Genomic DNA, 20,041 nt, shown 5'->3' with positions numbered 1-20,041 from the left:
AGTATGTTTAGGCCCATGGGATATTTCCATGTGGTGTTACAGAAGATCTGGGTCAAAGTCTATTTTTACCTTATTTTACCTAATGTTATTTGCACAGCTATCAGTTTCCATAAGTACCCTGTTAGTAAATACACTAACCATAGAGACAGGCCATGTGCTTTATATTGGGACCAGCTCCAGTTGGTCCCATTCCTTTTTCTTTTAGTAAAAAACCGTGTGTATCTCCTCTCTTCAGTTATCTTCATTATCAACAAATTACCTTTATTATTTTTCTATTTTCTTTTTTTTTTTGGGGGGGGGGGGGGGTCATGGAAAGCCAAGAGAAATAAATACCAGACCTTTCTTGTCCTGGGGGCAAAATCAGACATCATAATGGGGGGGGGGGGGTTCCCCCTTCTCCTACAGATGCCACTGAAATACATATTAACTCTCCACCAACACATGGTTTCCTGAGCAACCTGTACATATTGTATTATTCCTCAGAACATGGTGACTTGGATCGGAGCATGACAGGAGTCTCTTCAGATTGATGAACAGTTGTGACCCCGTCCCTGCGGCCCCGTATGGCATGCCAATAATGTGAACTTGGACTTCCTCGTGCCTTAGATAGCAGCCATTCGCGGTCCCAACTTCCTGTTATAATCATCCGGCTCGGCGGAGATACAGACGCAGTTTTATGTTTTATTTACAGTACTGTCAAAATATTTGTAAAAATCTGTCACAAGCAAAACTTCAATGAGTAGCATAATGGCTCATGAATATGCAAATATGCTAATGAGTGCACTGCAGTTCTTATTCCGCTGACACTTGTACTCTGGCCAAATGGTACCAATTCCTTTGGAATTATATACCACTGCCAGATAGATCATATGGAGCTAAATCTGCCAGGTCTACCAGCATGTTGGCTATTCATTAACTGCTAATGACAGAAGCGGACTAAAATATTTTCGATAAATTGTAAATGAATGAAAAGATGGTTATAAATGCTCTTTACTGTGACAGCTTATACTGGAGAGATCCTGTATAGTGTGGAACATAACACAGGCTGTAATATGACAAGCAGAGAGCTTCTTGTCATGAACTTGGCCAAAGCCCAGCGCATAACAAATACAGCTGGGACGCCGCAGCACCAGGGACTCCTGCCTCCTTCTATGGGGTCAGTCCTCAACACTGAAGTCTTGGAATAAATGCCAGGATTCTGCAGAAGATGCATCCAAAGCAAAGCAATGTTTAATTCATAGGAGCAGAAAATGTGACAGATTCTCTTTAATAAAACAAAGGTTAAATAAAGAAAAAATGAGGACATTCAGTGCAACATAAAATACTGGTTTAGGTCTCCCTCACACAATAGAGGTTTTTTGAGCATTTTTTGTAATATATATATTTTATTATTTTTTTTTACCGGGTTCTTGATACTATAATTTAAAAGATGTTCCTTATAGCACATGCATATAAGGCAAAACTCTGCAATCCAATATGGTTTTTATTTAGCACATTTTATATTTTACTTTAAAAGTTAAAGTAACATCTGAATACAGCAATTTGGTTCTCAACAGCAGTGCAACATTTGAATGGGTCCACAGGATGAGGAATAAGTGTCTAATCGTGGGGGTCTGATTGTTGGGTCCTCCCTCATACACTTGTCCCCTACCCTGTGGATAATGGATAAGTTCTTATACTGGGACAACACATTTAAGGACAAAAGTGACAGGTCCCATGAGAAAGTGGCACTGTCCACTGTTCTAAGCAACTTAAAAAGTTTTTGTGAAACTGAATGACCTAAATAACGCTGGCATTACAGAAACATTTCACTGCCTTAAAAGCTAATGAACAAATCAGGAGCAAGTATCCCAGTCCCTGATAATAAAGGGAAAAACCCTCCCACATACTGTTATCACCTAAAAGGGTTGATCAGGACAACTCCTGTCTATATGCCTTATTAGTGTATGTGCAGAGACAAAAGAGGAAAAAAGGCACACACGCCCCTAGTGTAATACTGTACTTATATATGGCAGTGGTAGTAAAAAAAACACCAAGTAGCGTTGCGCTCTGGGCACAACACCATGCAGCGTGTAAAACAATGGTTAGCTATCAGCAGCCCCGATCCTCCGGTCAAGTCCTCGACCACCGGTCCAATATCAGCCAGAAAACAATAGAAAGATGGATCTCCAGCAGGCGCTTTAACAGCATGAATTAAGGATGAAATGTTCAAAGATCATATAGCAATTTATTTAGGCACACAAAGCAACGCGTTTCCTGCACGTAGCGGGCACTTCATCAGGCAAATGTGCATGTAAAAACAGGAGACAGACAGGTTTAAATAGAAAAGTCCTTACATACAATTATTTATGTAATACTGTCTGATATCTCTATTTCATTTGCACTATTTTTTATGCCTGCTAGTCATGTTACTTAGTGTTTTATCCTGAATAGCCTAATTGACTTAACCTTTTAAATGTATGTAAGGACTTTTCTATTTAAACCTGTCTGTCTCCTGTTTTTACATGCACATTTTCCTGATGAAGTGCCCGCTACGGGCAGGAAACGCGTTGCTTTGTGTGCCTAAATAAATTGCTATATGATCTTTGAACATTTCATCCTTAATTCATGCTGTTAAAGCGCCTGCTGGAGATCCATCTTTCTATAGTTTTCTGGCTGTTATTAGTGTATGTGGACATCATATAGGGTATTCTCTATTTATCACAGTCATCTTTAAGCCAGAGAGTTGAGCCTTTAGAATGGATGGAGGACCTAGTGTGACCCTGTGTTTTTGCACCCTAAAAGCTGGCAGATCCCTACAGCTTTTGAATAAGGGGTTGTCATGATGGGCCAATTTAAGCCTATAAAAAAAAAAAAAAATGAAATAAAGGATTTGCAATTTTTAGATAAAATATATGAAAATGATAGCGTGATAAGCAAATTATACATATGGTTTAAAAAAATAAAATAAATACATATATATATATATATATATATGTATATATATATATATATACACGCACACATATACACACACACTGTATAGACCACAGCTGTGGGGGGAGTGTGAGAAGACTCCATGTTTGCACATGTGTTGTTCATACACATAGGATAAATCCATAGGGACCTATGAACGTATCCTGTACCCAAGGGAGAGACATAATTAGACAATCTCATCCCTCACCTCCTCTGCAGCTGTGCACCCCAAAGTGATGGTTCAAATACAGATTTATAAGTATATAGAAGATGGAGTCTGTCTGGTACTCAGTTAGTTACATTTTTATATTTACACAGACATCGCTTTGAAGGAGTTGATGACTATATATAGAGATGAGCGATGTTACAGTGATTCGATTCTGCACGAATCTCACGGCTCGGCGGTTACTGACTTTATCCTGCATAAATGAGTTCAGCTTTCAGGTGCTGCTCTAATTTATGCAGGCTAAAGTCAGCAACCGCCGAGCCGCGAGGTTCGTGCAGAATTGAAGTACTGTAACTTCGCTCATCTCTAACTATATCAGTGGAAATTGTAGTAAGACATAAACATTAGATTATGAAGTTTATAAATACCCTTTAGCCCCAATTCACGTCATGTTTTGTGCATATGTCAGATGTATACGGTAAACATGTACTTTTTTTGTTTGCATCCTTTTGTGTCCAAAAAGTATACTTTCTTTTAACATTACTTTTGCATTGTTGTTCATAACGTTAAAGGCAATGAGCACATACAGTAAATGCTGTTTGCAGCCATACTTGTTGCTCTCATTTGAAAATGTTTCCTGTTTCCTCCTGTAAAACGTTGAGCACATGCAATATGTATTGCATTATGTTTGCATATGATTTCTATATAACTCATTAAAAGATAAAGGTATAAGACATGCATAATGCATACTTTTGTGAAAATTACGAAAAACGTGGTAGTACACATTTTGAAATGCCTAATGACTATATATATATATTTACAGCAAACAAAACAAACATTATTTGATGCACTTTTTGCATGCGTTTACTATAAGTCAATAGATACGTCAGGCTATGTATTTTCATAGCATTTTTGGCAAGGCGTGGAGCCAACCGTGAAGTGAATGGGGCCTTGTGCTGTACTCCTTAGAAGCAGATGTGGTATGCAGTCCCATACCCAGTTCTTACACGGAGTCTGCCTTTTTTGCCTGGCACCCTCTTAGAAAACATCTTTCTAGGTTTTAACTAGCATAAAATTGGAGGGATCTATAATTTTCCAGTGATCTGTTCTACATCTTGTCCCTGATTCCTTCATCCACTTTCAGGGCTTTAAATCTCACACGTGCTGGACAACAAAGGATAATTGAGTCCCATCTATGCACAACAATGAGAGTTGACACAACCAGCTGGTGCTCCTCACTAACACTGGTTGTGTGAACAAATAAAATGTTGTTTTAGAGAAGGGGGGGGGGGGGGGGGAGGAGACAATTTCAATCATTCAGACCCAGGACTATTTAAAAAGTGGTCATTTGCTGGCCATACACATAAGATTTTGATCATCCAGAACGCGGTCCAATAATTGTGGGTTCCATTGAATCGATCATACGGACAATCCGACCAGCAACATGTTAGACTGAGAAACAGTATAAACAATAGACATTGGCCCAGATTTATCAAACTGTGTGAGAGAAAAAATAGAGTAATTTTCCCACAAGAACCAATCACAGCTCAGCTTTCACTTTACCTCAGCTTGTTAGCTCAACTGTGATTGGTTTCTGTGGGAAAATCCCTCTATATTTTCTCTCACACAGTTTGATAAATCTGGGCCATTGAGTTTGTTTAAGAATAATGGTATGATCAGCCAAATGTGTCTTATGATTCCATACATTAGTATTCTCAGACACCATAGCTGAAACAATAGGACCTAGTAGACTACTAGAGCATGCCTCCCAACTTCATGGATTGTCGAACTTATGGTTCATTGTGTGAAAGATCCATTTTTTTTAGGCATATTTAAGCCGGGATATTCTTTAGTTCAAATATTAGCACAAGAACCATTGTATAATACATTTTTGATATTTCAAATTGCAAACAAATGAAAGGATAACATTCAAGTGACAGTGTAATACACAGTAAGGGACCAGCTAGCTAGCTTCTGGGGCCATAAAGTAATTGTATTGTTCTTAACCTATGAAAACTGATTTTGGATTGGGAGTACAGTATTTGGGGTGACAAGACATGAAGTGGACCTCATCACACCACTTCTGGAAGTCCAATATATCCAACACAGAAATGACCCGGCACTGTTACTTCACATATGGGAATATTCATAAAACTCCTACAGCTGTCATACCATCTTGGTGCTCTCATACGAGATAAGGTATAGATCCAATGCAGAGATATAGAAAAATGGAGCACTCACCAGATCTTTGATAGAGAAAAGCTTCTTTATTGCATCAAGAAAATCTTGGCGTTCTCGTGGAGTGCGGGAGAGCGGACAGGAACAGGGGGGGTGGGTTGGGGCGACGGTCCGTATCGCGCAAACTGCGCTTCGTCAGGCCCCTAGGGGCCTGACGAAGCACAGTTTGTGCGATACGGACCGTCGCCGAACCCTCTCCCCCACCCCCCCCCTGTTCAGCTTTTCTCTATCAAAGATCTGGTGAGTGCTCCATTTTTCTATATCTCTGCATTGGATCTATATCCAGAGAAAAGCTTCTTTATTGCATCAAGAAAATCTTAGCATTCTCGTGGAGTGCGGGAGAGCGGACAGGAACAGGGGGGGTGGGTTGGGCGACGGTCCGTATCACGCAAACTGCGCTTCGTCAGGCCCCTAGGGGCCTGACGAAGTGCAGTTTGCGCGATACGGACCGTCGCCCAACCCACTCCCCCACCCCCCCTGTTCAACTTTTCTCTATCAAAGACCTGGTGAGTGCTCCATTTTTCTATATCTCTGCATTGGATCTATATCCACTTCTGGAAGTCATCGGAGTCACCATGTAACCTAGGGCCACGTGACGGTAAATGTGCAACGTGTTATCACACATTAAAGCTCTCAGGCTAAATTTAGTTTGCAGAGAGGCGGCGATACTTACCCCCCTGAACCTCAGCTCTAAGGACAGGTTAACTAACCATAGGGATAACATACAGACAGAGAGGAGGAAAGCCTGGAAATCTATTGTGTGGATGGTGGGTGTGTAATCTGCTGCTATCTGCCGGTATAAAGGATGTGTTGGTCCTCATGAATATGAATGCGTCTGCCTGTTACATGGCCCCCTCCTCCCTTCTCACCATCAATCACAAAGCTGCTTTGTTACAGGGCATCAGCCCTGTACAGATTAACTATTTATTAGCCGATGGCAGATATCTCCATCTTGTCAGCATCTTCAGATCAGTAACCCTTGATCTTGTAGCTTTACAAAACATCAAAATATAGCATTGACGTACATAAAGAATGATATGTATGGAGAGTATTCACCCAGCAGACAAGTTGGAATGTCTGCTATATAAAAGTAATAATAAACTGTAGTGATTAATTGGATTCATAAAATAAATGCTATTCAATTGAGTTATAGGTGAATTACACATCATTGCATGCAAACTAAATAATGGAGCTGTGATACTGACACGTCATACCTCTTATAGAGCCCATGGAGGGGTTGGAGACACAAAAACTGCCAATAATCCAGACAGAAAGCTTTCAACTTCATCATTTTGATAGCGAGTGGTGAAGAGTGCCTAGATGGCACCATCCAATACCAGCGGGTGCCCTACTGCACATTGGCACAGATGCCTGGGAAAATTCTCCATCCCCAAGAAGTAACAAACTCCATCTAGATCCGGCAAGAGAAGAATGACATCTCTGAGTGACGGCTCCCACCTCTTCATATTACTTCAAGTTATTGAGATCTTTGTACGACGAGAGAAGTAACTAATCCATGCAGGTTTTGATCATCCTCAAGGGTCATTTTTTCCTGCTAATCCTTAGGCACAGGCTTTCCAAAAAATATCCCCAGAAAATCCTCTTTGTAGGAGAAATCGGCAGGATGGCTCACTCCGCTGTCACCGGACACGTCCAAACCATTGTAACAGAACATGTGAGCGCGCAACAAAAAGAAATGTCACCACACGCCCTGCCTGCCGTAAAAAGAAATTATTCTTATCTTATTCCCAGCACACGTTGTCAGTCAGGTCTGTGTGAACAGCTAATCGTGAGAGCCACATGCTCCACAGAGGGACAGGCTCCCAGCCAGGGACAGGGGGCCTGGGATTGGCCCTCCTTGGTTTCCAAGGAAACAGCAACACATTGATAATAGCCGAAATGGGACCTGGATGACAGCCTTCCCTGGTATTCAGGGGAATAATGTCTGTGTAATGTGTGGTAAAGGCCCTCGTGGAGACCCCCTTCACACAAAGCCAGGTCTGGGGAGGGGCCACTTACACCAATGTGAACAATATAGGAAGGTTTCCCTTTAAAAAGAGCAAATGAAAAGAACTTTAAAAAGGTGAATTCACACACCGCAGATTTGTTGTATAAATGTCAGCATCTGTCCCATTCATGTGGAAGAGCCTTGTAGAACCCCAAGTGCATGTCCCTTATATACAGTGATCCCTCAACTTACAATGGCCTCAACATACAATGGTTTCAACATACAATGGTCTTTTCTGGATCATTGTAACTTGAAACCAAACTCAACATACAATACTACAGACAGTCCGGATCTGGGAAACGTGTCAATGGCTGGAAGATCTGACCAATCAGAATGGACATTTACACCTCTACTACTGAAGTGTATGCACTGACTGTCTGGTAGCGCCCCCTACAGTACAGGGAGGTATTACATGTTCTGTACTCTTTACTTGTGCCAGGGTTAGCTGCTCCTTTGGACACCAAGTAAGGGCGGCTACATTTTGCGTGTACTGTACAGGACCCTGAAGAAGCTCCTGTCCTCTATAAAGACCAGTCTTTCCCAACCAGGGTGCCGCCAGCTGTTGCAAAACTACAACTCCCAGCATGCCTGGACAGCCGAAGGCTGTCCAGGCATGCTGGGAGTTGTAGTTTTGCAACAGCTGGAAGCGCTCTGGATGGGAAACACTGACATAGACAGTGATTACAGCTCCCAGCAGATCTTTATTACTTTTATATGTAAGGATTTGCTTTATCTATATTAGTTATCTACTTATTTCTTTTTAATCCTCACTTTTTCCTATTTTTGGATGACATTTTGGTGGCTTCAGAACCAATTACCAGGTTTCCATAGAGTTATGGTCTCAACATACAATGGTTTCAACATACAATGGTCGTCCTGGAACCGATTAATATTGTAACTTGAGGGACCACTGTATTCCTATTCACATATAGAATAGAACTGGTGTTTGCAACAAATCTGTTTTGTATAAATTGGAGTAGTATATACACTGTATTTCATGCCTAATTGTGTTTCATCATTTATTCATTATGATTTATTTTAGTATAGTTGAACAATGCATAAAATCGGCAGCCTATACTCTACATGTAAACATACCGTAAAGGTCAGTTCACACGAGGTGGATTTGTGGCAGAAAGCAAGGCATCTAAAAAGCATTTTTATTCATATGAATGGGGATCTTTCACATAAATAAGACAGTTTCCGACATTTTAGCAATAAAGCTCTACCATATGTAAATTCACCCCTTAGGGTATGTTCACACGTAGCAAATATGTTGTGGATTTTGCATAGGGAAATATGGAAAATGGGCAGCATTTTCATAATTACTTAAGTCTTTTTTTAGACTTTGTAAGCTGCATAAAATCAGCATAATGTGCACTAGGAAAATAGCACAGGTGGGATGCACTGTATTATGAGACATATATGTATCACAGTAAAGTGAATAAAAAGTGCATTCCCTGAGTTTTCCAATTTTTTTTATTTAGTAAAAAATAAAAAAAAAAAAAAAAAAAAAATAATAAAAAAAAAAAAAATCAAATATATATATATATATATATATATATATATATATATATATATACACTCACGTTCATTTTTTTTTTACTTCTGAGACAATCTGTTCTTGTTGGTGACAGCCTGTTCAGCCAATCACTGACTGAGACAGGACACCACACACTGAGTAGAAAGTAGAAGGTATGTTTTTTTTGTTTTTTTGCTTTTTTTTCATAGTGTAAGCCAAGAAAGAATAAGCGTTACCCAAGTGCACATGTCCCTTTAGGGTGTAACTAATTTGCTGCAGGTAGCCTGCAGTTTAAATTCCGCTCGTGGAATTTCCACTGCGAAACTCCTCAAGTAGGATTTCTGCAACGGAAAATCAGCAAGCGGATTATGTTGTTACCCATTGACTTTAAGGCTAGGTTCAGACTACGGAATTTCCACCTGCAATTCCGATTTGAAATTGCAGGCGGAAATTCCGCTTGCTAAAATGTATAGTGTAGTGAATGGGAATTTGTGAACGGAAAATCCACTTGGAAATTTCCGCCTGAAGAATGGTGTTGCTCTTTCTTCAGGCGGAAATCCGCGCGGAACACATTGCAGTCTATTGGAGACTGCAGTGTCCGAGTGGTCCTAGCGCCAACTGATTCAGTCAGCACTGGCCGCACTTGGAATCTCCGGGCGGAAATTTTCTGCCTGGAAATTTCGTAGTCTGGACCTAGCCTAAGTCTTGGTTCACACTGTGGAATTTCGGGGTAGAATTTCTACCGGAGATCAAGCCGGCGGCACTAGGACCGTGCTGACTGCATTGCCGTCCCCATAGATGTCAATGCATTTTTGAGCAGATCTCCCAAAAGATCCACCCGGAAATGCATTGCCGTCTAATGGTCTTAATGCCCCTGGCTAAATCTCCGGCAGAAATTCTGCCCAGAAATTCCGTAGTGTGAACCTAGCCTTATGGGTAGCAACATATTCTACTTGCAGGTTTTCTGCTTAGAAAATTCCGATTAGGAAATTCCGCAGGAGGAATTTCAGCTGCGGTCAACCCACAGCAAACTCGTTATGTATAAGGCTAGGTTCAGACTACGGAATCTCCGGGCAGAAAATTTCCGCCCGGAGATTCCGAGTGCGGCCAGCGCCGGCTGAATCAGTCGGCGCTAGGACCGTGCGGACACTGTAGTCTCCAATACACTGCATTGTGTTCCGCGCGGATTTCCGCCTGAAGAAAGAGCAACGCCATTCTTCAGGCGGAAATTTCCAAGCGGATTTTCCGTTCACAAATTCCGCTTCACTAATTTACGAAGTGTGAATTTGTGAACGGAAACCCATTCACTACACTATACATTTTAGCAAGCGGAATTTCTGCAGGCAATTTCAAAGCGGAATTGCAGGCGGAAATTCCGTAGTCTGAACCTAGCCTTAAAGGTACTTTTAAAGGATACTCCATTGGCCAGCGTTTGGAACATTTAGTTCTGAACACTTTGTGCATGCTGAGGGGGTCAGCCACGCCCCCTCTTGATGTCAGGCCATGCCCCCTCAATGCAAGTCTATGGGAGGGGGAGGCATGGCCGACCCCGCAGTGCGCACACAGAACTAGTAACTAAATGTTCCGAATGCTGGACAGTGGAGTACCCCTTTAAGTTCATTGATCAAAAGAAAGATGCAATATAGACAGCACAAAACACAGCAACACCAGCGTTCAGTACACAGCAGCAATACATTCATACTGTGCACCACATAGTACAAAAAGTCGTCTGCTGCCACCAAGAATAAAAGCTCATCTCCTGATTTATATAGAAAAATACAGATACATCTAATGAAACTGACCTTCTACGTCTAGTAATACATGTCTATTTTTATCTTGTCTACATAAAAGGCCAGGAGCATTAAAATGGGTCATCAATAGAGGTAAAGGGCATAAAAAAAATATATAAGTTCAAAGAAGCCCGCAGCACTCCAAGATCAAATGAAATTGTAGATAGCGTTTATTCCATCTAGTTCAAGGCAACGTTTCGGCTGCAGCCTTTTTCAAGCAGGTACGCAGCCAAAACGTTGCCTTGAACTAGACGGAATAAACGCTATCTACAATTTCATTTGATCTTGGAGTGCTGCGGTATTCTTTGAACTTATCTACTCTTATCCTGTGACCAGGGATTTTGCACCGATAGCACCCACAACTTAGGTGTGCTGCTCCTTCTTGGTTTTCTATATATATATATATATATATATATATATATATATATATATATATGATCCAATAACGCAGCACTCCAAAGAACGGTGAAAAAAAGTGTTGATTTATTCCTGTCACATCAGTACAAGCAACGTTTCTGCTCCTATGGAGCCATTTTCAAGCTTCAAAATGGCTCCATAGGAGCAGAAACGTTGCTTGTACTGATGTGACAGGATTAAATCAACACTTTTTTTCACCGTTGTGCTGCGTCATTGTTGGATCTTATTTAAACTGAGGACTTTTGGTCAAGAAGTTTTTGGATGCTGGCACCCACACATTGAGGCTGAGTAGTGCTGCAATATTTTTTTTTGTTTTTATATTATATATATATATATATATATATATATATATATATATATATATATGCCATAAAACTATCATCTGCAACCAGGAATCATCCATTACTGATACGGAGGAAAGAAGTTTTTTTTTTTTCTTAATTAAACTTTTTTATTTTCCAAAATACAGGCAAATAACATCTCTTATTACACAGACCTCTACAAATATAATATCCATATAATATCCTGTGTGATAACAGGTGGGGGAAGCTACTACAATATATACGGTATCTACAATTTCCCATGCAACTTTCAACTAGGCCCCAAGAAGTTTAAAAAAGTTTCAGTTTCTTACTGGAGTTCCCAATTTTAAAGGGGTACTCCCGTGGAAAACTTTTTTTTTTTTAAATCAACTGGTACCAGAAAGTTAAACAGATTTGCAAATTACTTCTATTAAAAAATCTTAATCCTTCCAGTACTTATTAGCTGCTGAATACTACAGAGGAAATGGTTTTCTTTTTGGAACACAGTGCTCTCTGCTGACATCATGACCACAGTGCTCTCTGCTGACATCTCTGTCCATTTTAAGAACTGTCCAGAGAAGGAGAAAATCCCCATAGCAAACATATGCTGTTCTGGACAGTTCCTAAAATGGACAGAGATGTCAGCAGAGAGCACTGTGGTCATGATGTCAGCAGAGAGCACTGTGTTCCAAAAAGAAAACCATTTCCTCTGTAGTATACAGACCTTAAAAAGTACTGGAAAGATTAAGATTTTTTTAATAGAAGTAATTTACAAATCTGTTTAACTTTCTGGCACCAGTTGATTAAAAAAAAAAAAAAAAAAGTTTTCCACAGGAGTACCCCTTTAAATCTTTCAATTTTTTTTATTTATTTTATTCACCAAACAGGGGGCTTCTTTATCGAACCACTTACATAAAATCCAGTATTTGGCCAAGATGAATATTTTCAATAAGAGGGCATTAAGCGGTCTTGTCTCAGAATCATCTCCCAGAATTACAAAAGCAAAAGATACTTCTAGGTGTACCCCATATTTATTTCCAATTTGTATAAAAACTTCATTCCAAAACAGCTTAACTTTACGGCATTCCCACAACAAATGCTCAAAATCTGCATTACTCATTTCATACTTGGGACATAATGAGTCCGCCCTACAATTACATTTACGGAGGAAAGTTGATATTCATTTTTGTATGGCCCATTTTGTATAAGATACAGTCAGGTATAGACATTTACCTAGATGTTTTTATCCATATTTAGGGCAGGCTCACATGGGTTGCAACCAAAGCGTATTTCATGCTGTATATGCATCCTGTATGACCATGTCCTTAAAGGGGGTTTCTTATGATAAAAGTTATCATCTATTCACACGATAGAGATCACAAGAAGGCAGCCCAGTCTTGTTTTATTGCGGTAGTGGTTGGGCATGGTCCCCATCTATTAAAGGGGTACTCCGCCCCTACGTGAATGGAGGGGGCCTGGCTTGACATCACAAGAGGACGTGGGGTGACATCAGGACTGCAGCCGCCCAAACCCAGCGTTCTGAACACCGGGTGTGTGCACGGTGATCGCGAGAGGTCACAGCGGCTGGATAGGGGATAAGATGTCTAGGGACGGAGTACCCCTTTAACCCTTCATCCTCTATCCTGTTGAGTGTTATTGGTTGTTGTCAATAGGCATTGCTAAGGTGGTCAAGTAAGTCATATGCACTGGTAGCTAGGTGCCAGGAGGGGCATTAACAAGTGATTCTGACTTAGTCAGGGTATTTTAAGAGCCAGTTCACACTGATAATTTTTGCTTGGAAATTTTGGAAAGAATCCGCTTTACAGCAGCAGCAGCAGCTGTCAATGGGATTCTGCAGCAGAATTTTTACCAACATGTTCATTCCTTTAGCTGAATTCTGTGTGGCATGCACTGCCGTCAATGATGGTACAGGTCCGTATGGTCCTAGGGCCAAAGATGCCAGCTGAACTGAGAGTCTACGCCTGAAATTGGTCTGGCCGGGAATTGCTCTGACATTGCCCTGACATAACATGCCAGAGCTATGACAGCTCGGAAATGCGCCATCTTATAGACAACATTTCCATGCAGAGTTCGCAGAAAAATGTAGACTATTTTTTCTGCAGACACCGGAATTTTAATTTTCGCACCAGATGTTTCCGGCGCAAAGATTCTGCTATGTGAACAGCGCAGCAGAATCTCATTAAAAATCAATGGAACTCTGCTGCTGCGGAATCTCTGTGCGGAATGCCACATGGAAATTCCATCATCTGAGCATAGCCTTAGTATAAATGTACCCTAAGTATCCCTGTCAAACTTTTGACATGTCTCAGTAAGGTATAGCTGGAAGAATTGGACAGTTGAACCTTCTCTCCCCCGCTCGCTGCAATATCCATATTGCTGCAAGAGACAGGCTCCATAGACTTACAATAGAGACAGTCTGCAGCAAGACAGAAAAGGCAGTGAGCTGGGGAGAAAGCACTTAGACATGCACCTCTCCTAGCTCTAGATATTGCAAAACTGCAACTCCTAGCATGCCCAGACATCCAAAGATTGGGAAACACTGCCATAAGGTGTATTAAACTACTGAAAGCACTTATATTCATGACCTTTAAATTAAAGGGCAAAAAACTTTCCTGGGCTTATGTCATAACCATAAAAAAAAAGAAATCATTGTCAACTCCAGATGTCACATGTGTCTTGATAATTTAGGTAATCCCTCTCCCCAATCAATAGGGTTAATGGTCAGGACCAGGTGGTGCCTCACATGTGTTGTCAAATTCTATTTCCCCAGTATAATAAACTGGAAATCTGCGTCTGAACATCACAAAAGGTCTCAAGTATAAAAATATAGGGAGCGAAGTATAACAGCGAAGCCAAAATCTTATTGTTATGGCACCAGATTGCCATTACTACAAGTAGATTTCTCTATTGATTGAAATATCTATTTATCTCTCTATCTCATATCTATATATCTTATATCTATCTCATATCTATATATCTTATATTTATCTATCTAATATCTATACATCTTATATCTATCTATCTATCTATCTATCTCTCTTATCTATAGATCTTATATCTATCTATTTATCTATCTAGCTCATATCTATCTATCTATCTATCTATCTATCTATTATCTATCTCATATCTATCTATCTTATATTTATCTATCTAATATCTATATATCTTCTATCTATCTATCTCTCTATCTCATATCTATCTATTATCTATCTATCTCATATCTATCTATCTATATCATATCTATCTTATATCTATCTCATATCTCTCATATATCTATCTATCTCATATCTATCTATCATCTATCTATTATCTATCTTTCTCATATCTATCATCGATCTATTATCTATCTTTGTCATATCTATCTATCTCATATCTATCTTCTATCTATCTATCTATCTATCTCTCTCATATCTATCTATCTCATATCTATCTATCTATCTCATATCTATCTTCATATCTATCTATCTCATATCTATCTATCTCATATCTATCTTCTATCTATCTATCTATCTATCTATCTATCTATCTATCTCTCTCATATCTATCTATCTCATATCTATCTATCTCATATCTATCTATCTCTCTCATATCTATCTATCTATCTATCTCATATCTATCTATCTATTATCTATCTATCTCATATCTATCTAATCTCTCTTTCTCTGCACCAGATTGCCATTACTACAAGTAGCTTTCTGTATTGATTAAAATAGACCGAAGGCTCTGAAATGTTTCCCAGGTCAGAGGTCTCCATAATAATAGAGTTCTGGGACACCAGCACTTATAACGAAGCTGAAGATTGGAAAGTTCTCATTACCCAAGTAGAGAACAGTGCGGTTCCTTTTTTAGACCCAGCTCCCCATCTGTTAGCTTCTTCTTATGATTTTCATTGATGTGGAATTGTAAACCTGTTCAGTAGCTCCAAAAACCATTTGTTGGCTTCAAATGTGGTCTGCTGTGATATCTTCTCCGAGTGCTCCATGGAGCATCGCTGTCCAGCACATAGAAGGTATACACCCATCATTTGTACTGTGGGACGGGTATATAAATAGAAGATCTAATGAGGCGATTGTGGTAATTCTCCTGCCTATAGCTATTTCACTGCTGTTAGAAGTTGTTCTTTCTGCTAACACTATCTAAAATGTCTATTTAAAGGGGTACTCCTGTGGCAAAAATTTTTTTTAAATCAACTGGTGCCAGAAAGTTAAACAGTTTTGTTAAATAGAGCAGGAGATGTTTGCGATGGGGATTTGTTCCTGCTCTGGACAGTTCCTGACATGGACAGAGGTGTCATCAGAGAGCACTGTGGTCAGACAGAAAAGAACTTCCTCTGGGGCATACAGCAGCTGATAAGTACTGGAAGGGTTATGATTTCTAAATAGAAGTCATTTACAAATGTTTAAGTTTCTGGCACTAGTTTATAAAAAAAAAAAATATTCCACCGGAGTACCCCTTTAACATGATTGTACAATGACATATCTCAGTGGTCTTCAAACTGTGGACCCCCAGCTGTTGCAAAACTACAACTCCCAGCATGCCTGGACAGCCACGGCTGTCCGGGCATGCTGGGAGTTGTAGTTTTGCAGCATCTTGGGGGCCAGGTTTTGGAGACCACTGCCCTGTGTGTGACAGGAGTCTTTCAGATTTTCTGTGTGGATGTCGATGCAAAGAGCACAATCCTCTTCTTGATTTTGCAGCTACAATACGTTATACATATTCCTCTCCACAGTGTAAAGTATACAGTCATTATGTGATTATAAGTTTACACTAAATAAAGGTTAATGAATGTTTTACAACAGTGTTTGGATGAGTACAGAGCATATTATAGGATGAATTACAGAGGGTATATTGTCGAGACAGATTTCTATAATAGGAAGCATCTATTTAATGTCCTAATAACGCTACCCAAGTGGGTGAAGAGTGGCCCTTCATACGGAATGTGTCAGCTGTAGTCCACGCTACAAACTGCTGGCACTGTTATATAGCTTTAAGGAAAAGGGGACACATGGTACTTTTCAAATATCTGTATGTGCTTCTAGAAAAATGCTTTTATTCTCTGGTGCCAAGTGTCAAAGAGGAGTTCCCAGGCCTCTTAAAGAGTACTTCTCATGATCTTGTTACATTTTTATAGTCCTCCCAGTTCACTGCCCCCATCATGATAACCCACCCCTGCCTTTATTTCTATTATGTTTTAATTTTCTACCTAGATTCACAGACTGGGAAGGGGTATTCCCCAGCAGGTGTGACATCATCAGAAGCCATACAGGGGAGAACTTCCTCCCTCACTCTGCTACACACAGCCCAGAGCAGTTCAGTGTGTGCGATGAGCTGTGATTTGCAAAGACTGCATTTCCTGATTTTGGACTTCTGCCAGGCCAGCAGGAGTCCACAGACTGTGCAAGAGATGGGGGGGGGGGGGGGGGGTTTGGGGTCTCTGGTCTGGACAAGTAGGGAGACACCCAGTGGCAGCTTTTTTAAACACAAATAAAACTTAGAAAACTTTAAAAAAAAATATTTTTTAAACAAAGTACATTATAAAGATTATTTATTTACCATAAGGAGTGCAATAAAAAAAAATGTGTTTTAATGAGAGTGCCCATATAAGTCATGAGGGATGGAAGGCCTTCATTGTTCCCCCTCCCATCCCTGTCCTTGCTGCTTAAATGCAGTCAGCTGAAAGTTGAGTCTGTCTGTTATGCACAGGAACAGGGACAGGGACGAAAGGGGGGAGGGGGGGGGGCGTTCAGTACCTTGGCACTTTAAGGCCTTGGGAGTGCCTAGTTGACACTTTGCATCACAGAATAAAAGTAATTTTTATACATTATGGAAACACAGACAGGTGTATATTTAAAGTACCATGTGTCTTCTTGCACTAACATCTAACAGTGTCAGCAGTTTGGAGTGTGCATTGGAGAAGACAGATTCCTTATTAAGGTAAGGGTCACATGAAGTGCATCCGCAGTGTTTTTCACACTGCTGGAAATCCGCTGTGCAGCAGGAAAAATGCTGTAGATTTTGCTATGAGCAGATACAAAGTGTTACCCCGTCGTAGCCCTGTGTGTGCAGTAAGGTTTGGAGGCGGGTCAGTGCTTCACAGTCACTCTGGCATTCTGGGCCCACCTCCAGACCTAACCGCACACCCAGGTATGCTGCCGTGTAGCCCTGTGTGTCTGATCATAGTAAAATCCGCAGAATATTTCCCGCTGTGCAGTGGATTTCTTACAGCGTGAAATACACTGCAGATCCATTACGTGTGACCCTACCCTAAAGAGGTTTCAACATTGTAAATTGGTATACTGTGTTAGGGCCTACTGCAGGGCCTGAGGGGTGGTGCATAACTATATGTCCTCTTTAAAGGGGTTTTACTACTAAAATCATTTATCAACTGTCCCCAGGATAGACGATAGATGTGTGATTACTGGGTGTCCAGGACCACGTGTGATTTCAAGAACGGTGATGCCTGTCTGAGCCTTCTGAATGCTCCATTCACTGCTACAGGACTAATGGAGAGTGAAATCTTTATAGGGGTTTTCCCACTAAAATCAAAGAGCTCCACTAATTGCACAGTGATATCGTCCTAAAAAGAGGTTGCCCATAATCTCAGGAAACTGCATAGATGTTAGGGTTTCCTAGGTATAGAGGTTCACCACCATCTAGGTAAACATATCCTCAGGGCCACCCTACCATTGGATCCGGTGGGAACATTGGTCCCAGGCAGCACTTTGTGCCACCATGGTCGTGCCAGCCCTGCCGCTGCATAGCCCGAGCTGCTTAATAGCGCAGCGGCTTCACTTCAATGGTCTGTGGCCAGCCGGCCCGGGTCTGATGAGGGACGTCGTGCAAGTGACGTTCTCCGCAGACCCGCGCAGGAGAGGAGAACCGCTGCTCAGGCCAGATGAATGTTTGTGTGTGTGCTATGTAACCTAATGTGGGGAAACTATGCTACCTAATGTGGGGAAACTATGCTACCTAATGTGGGGAAACTATGCTACCTGATGTGGGGAAACTATGCTACCTAATGTGGGGAAACTATGCTACCTAATGTGGGGAAACTATGCTACCTAATGTGGGGAAACTATGCTACCTAATGTGGGGAAACTATGCTTCCTAATGTGGGGAAACTATTCTACCTAATGTGGGCAAACTATGCTACCTATTGTGGGCAAACTATGCTACCTATTGTGAGGAAACTGCTACCTAATGTGGGGAAACTGCTACCTAATGTGGGGAAACTGCTACCTAATGTGGGGAAACTATGCTGCCTAAGGTGGGGAAACTATGCTGCCTATCTAATGTGGGGAAGCTATGCTGTCTATCTAATGTGAGGGAACTATGCTGCCTACCTAATGTGGGGGAACTATGCTGCCTACCTAATGTGGGGGAACTACTGCCTATTTAACCTAATGCTGCAGATTAAAGTTGCATTGCTGTGGAGCTCTTGAATATGCAATGCAATTTTATTCACTCTTGGACCCAGGCAGCACATTGTCTTGGGCTGGCTCTGTATATCCTAGCCTGGTCAAGTCAAGGATACAATACACAGGAGGCCCACTATGACTCTTGCACAAAAATGCTTAGAAACTGGTCTTGCATAATCTAAAGATTACGTCTGGCATCGCGAAGAAGGTCCCTGAGCTCAGTTTTGCCAGTTTCTTTCCTTGGCACATCAGTCACAAAGTACAGGCTCAGTACCTTGCTATTCTTAAACCCATATTGCCATACTTCACCAGAGAGTACAGCAGGACTTTGACCTAGCGAACATCCTTAGCAGGTGTTAATCCTGCACCCCTGGCTCTACAGGTTCTTCCTTTTCCTTTCACTGAGCTTCAGCTCAGAAGAAACAGGTAGTAGGTCTATGTCTGGGACTGAGCTGTTCACTGGTAGGACCTAATCGTCACAATCCTGCCTGTCAGCTGCACATTACTCATCACACTGTATACCGTCTCCTCGAACATTTCACCACAACAATGCTGTGCAACGAGAGGAAGCCATGCTGAATGTCCTGGAGGATCACAAGATAGAGAACACAATCATCTAACAAGCTCATAGCTTGTCTTATTTCTGCTGAATCTAGCAATTTTGATTGGTTACTCTGTGAAGTGACCACGGTGACAGCACCTTCTTAACCTTTCTAATTTTTATCAGTCACTTTTTAATTTATGCTGTAAGGCTGACCTGGTTGGTACACACACAAGATTGTTTTATTCTTATTGAACTTTTATCAATATCCCCTCTGCACAGCCTATTGTGGCTACCTTATCTCACTACCTTATCTTCTCCTCTCACATATGCAACTCTCTAGATACTTCGAGATTTTTCTAGTATTAGCCACGATTTTCCCTTCTCCTTCAACTCCACTCTCCTTGTTTCCAATTGTCATTGCTAAATGTGCTTTCCCTATCTCTCCTCTGTTGGACCCTTTAGACCAGTGTTTCTCAAGCACGGTCCACAAGACCCCCAACAGGTCATGTTTTCAGGATTTCCTTAGTCTTTCACAGGTGATATAACGGTGGTGATGCCTGATTCACTGACCATAATTATATCACCAGTGAAAGACTAAGGAAATCCTGAAAACATGGGGGGAGAGTTCTTGTTGGTAAGAGGCTATTGCAATGATACTTTTAG

At 41.0% G+C, this 20,041-nt stretch overlaps 1 protein-coding gene across 9 annotated transcripts in view; it reads right to left on the bottom strand.

Moving 5' to 3' along the window:
• The window catches only part of IQSEC1 (IQ motif and Sec7 domain ArfGEF 1), an 830,222-nt gene that overhangs the window by 243,637 nt on the left and 566,544 nt on the right, over nucleotides 1–20,041 (bottom strand). Inside the window, exon 1 of one of the 9 annotated variants that reach the window (XM_056524204.1) lies at nucleotides 6,574–7,151. The exons of the other annotated variants lie outside the window; for them this stretch is intronic. Coding sequence (XP_056380179.1) covers nucleotides 6,574–6,689 — 116 coding nt within the window. The 5' untranslated portion in view covers nucleotides 6,690–7,151. Of the gene's footprint in view, nucleotides 1–6,573; nucleotides 7,152–20,041 lie in introns of those variants that run through there. 9 annotated transcript variants of the gene reach the window in all.

This window comes from Hyla sarda, chromosome 6, assembly GCF_029499605.1.
Source record: "Hyla sarda isolate aHylSar1 chromosome 6, aHylSar1.hap1, whole genome shotgun sequence".
Taxonomy (NCBI): domain Eukaryota; kingdom Metazoa; phylum Chordata; class Amphibia; order Anura; family Hylidae; genus Hyla; species Hyla sarda.
The sequence above is the reverse complement of the archived record's forward strand: the minus strand, read 5'-3'. Positions and strand labels throughout refer to the sequence as shown.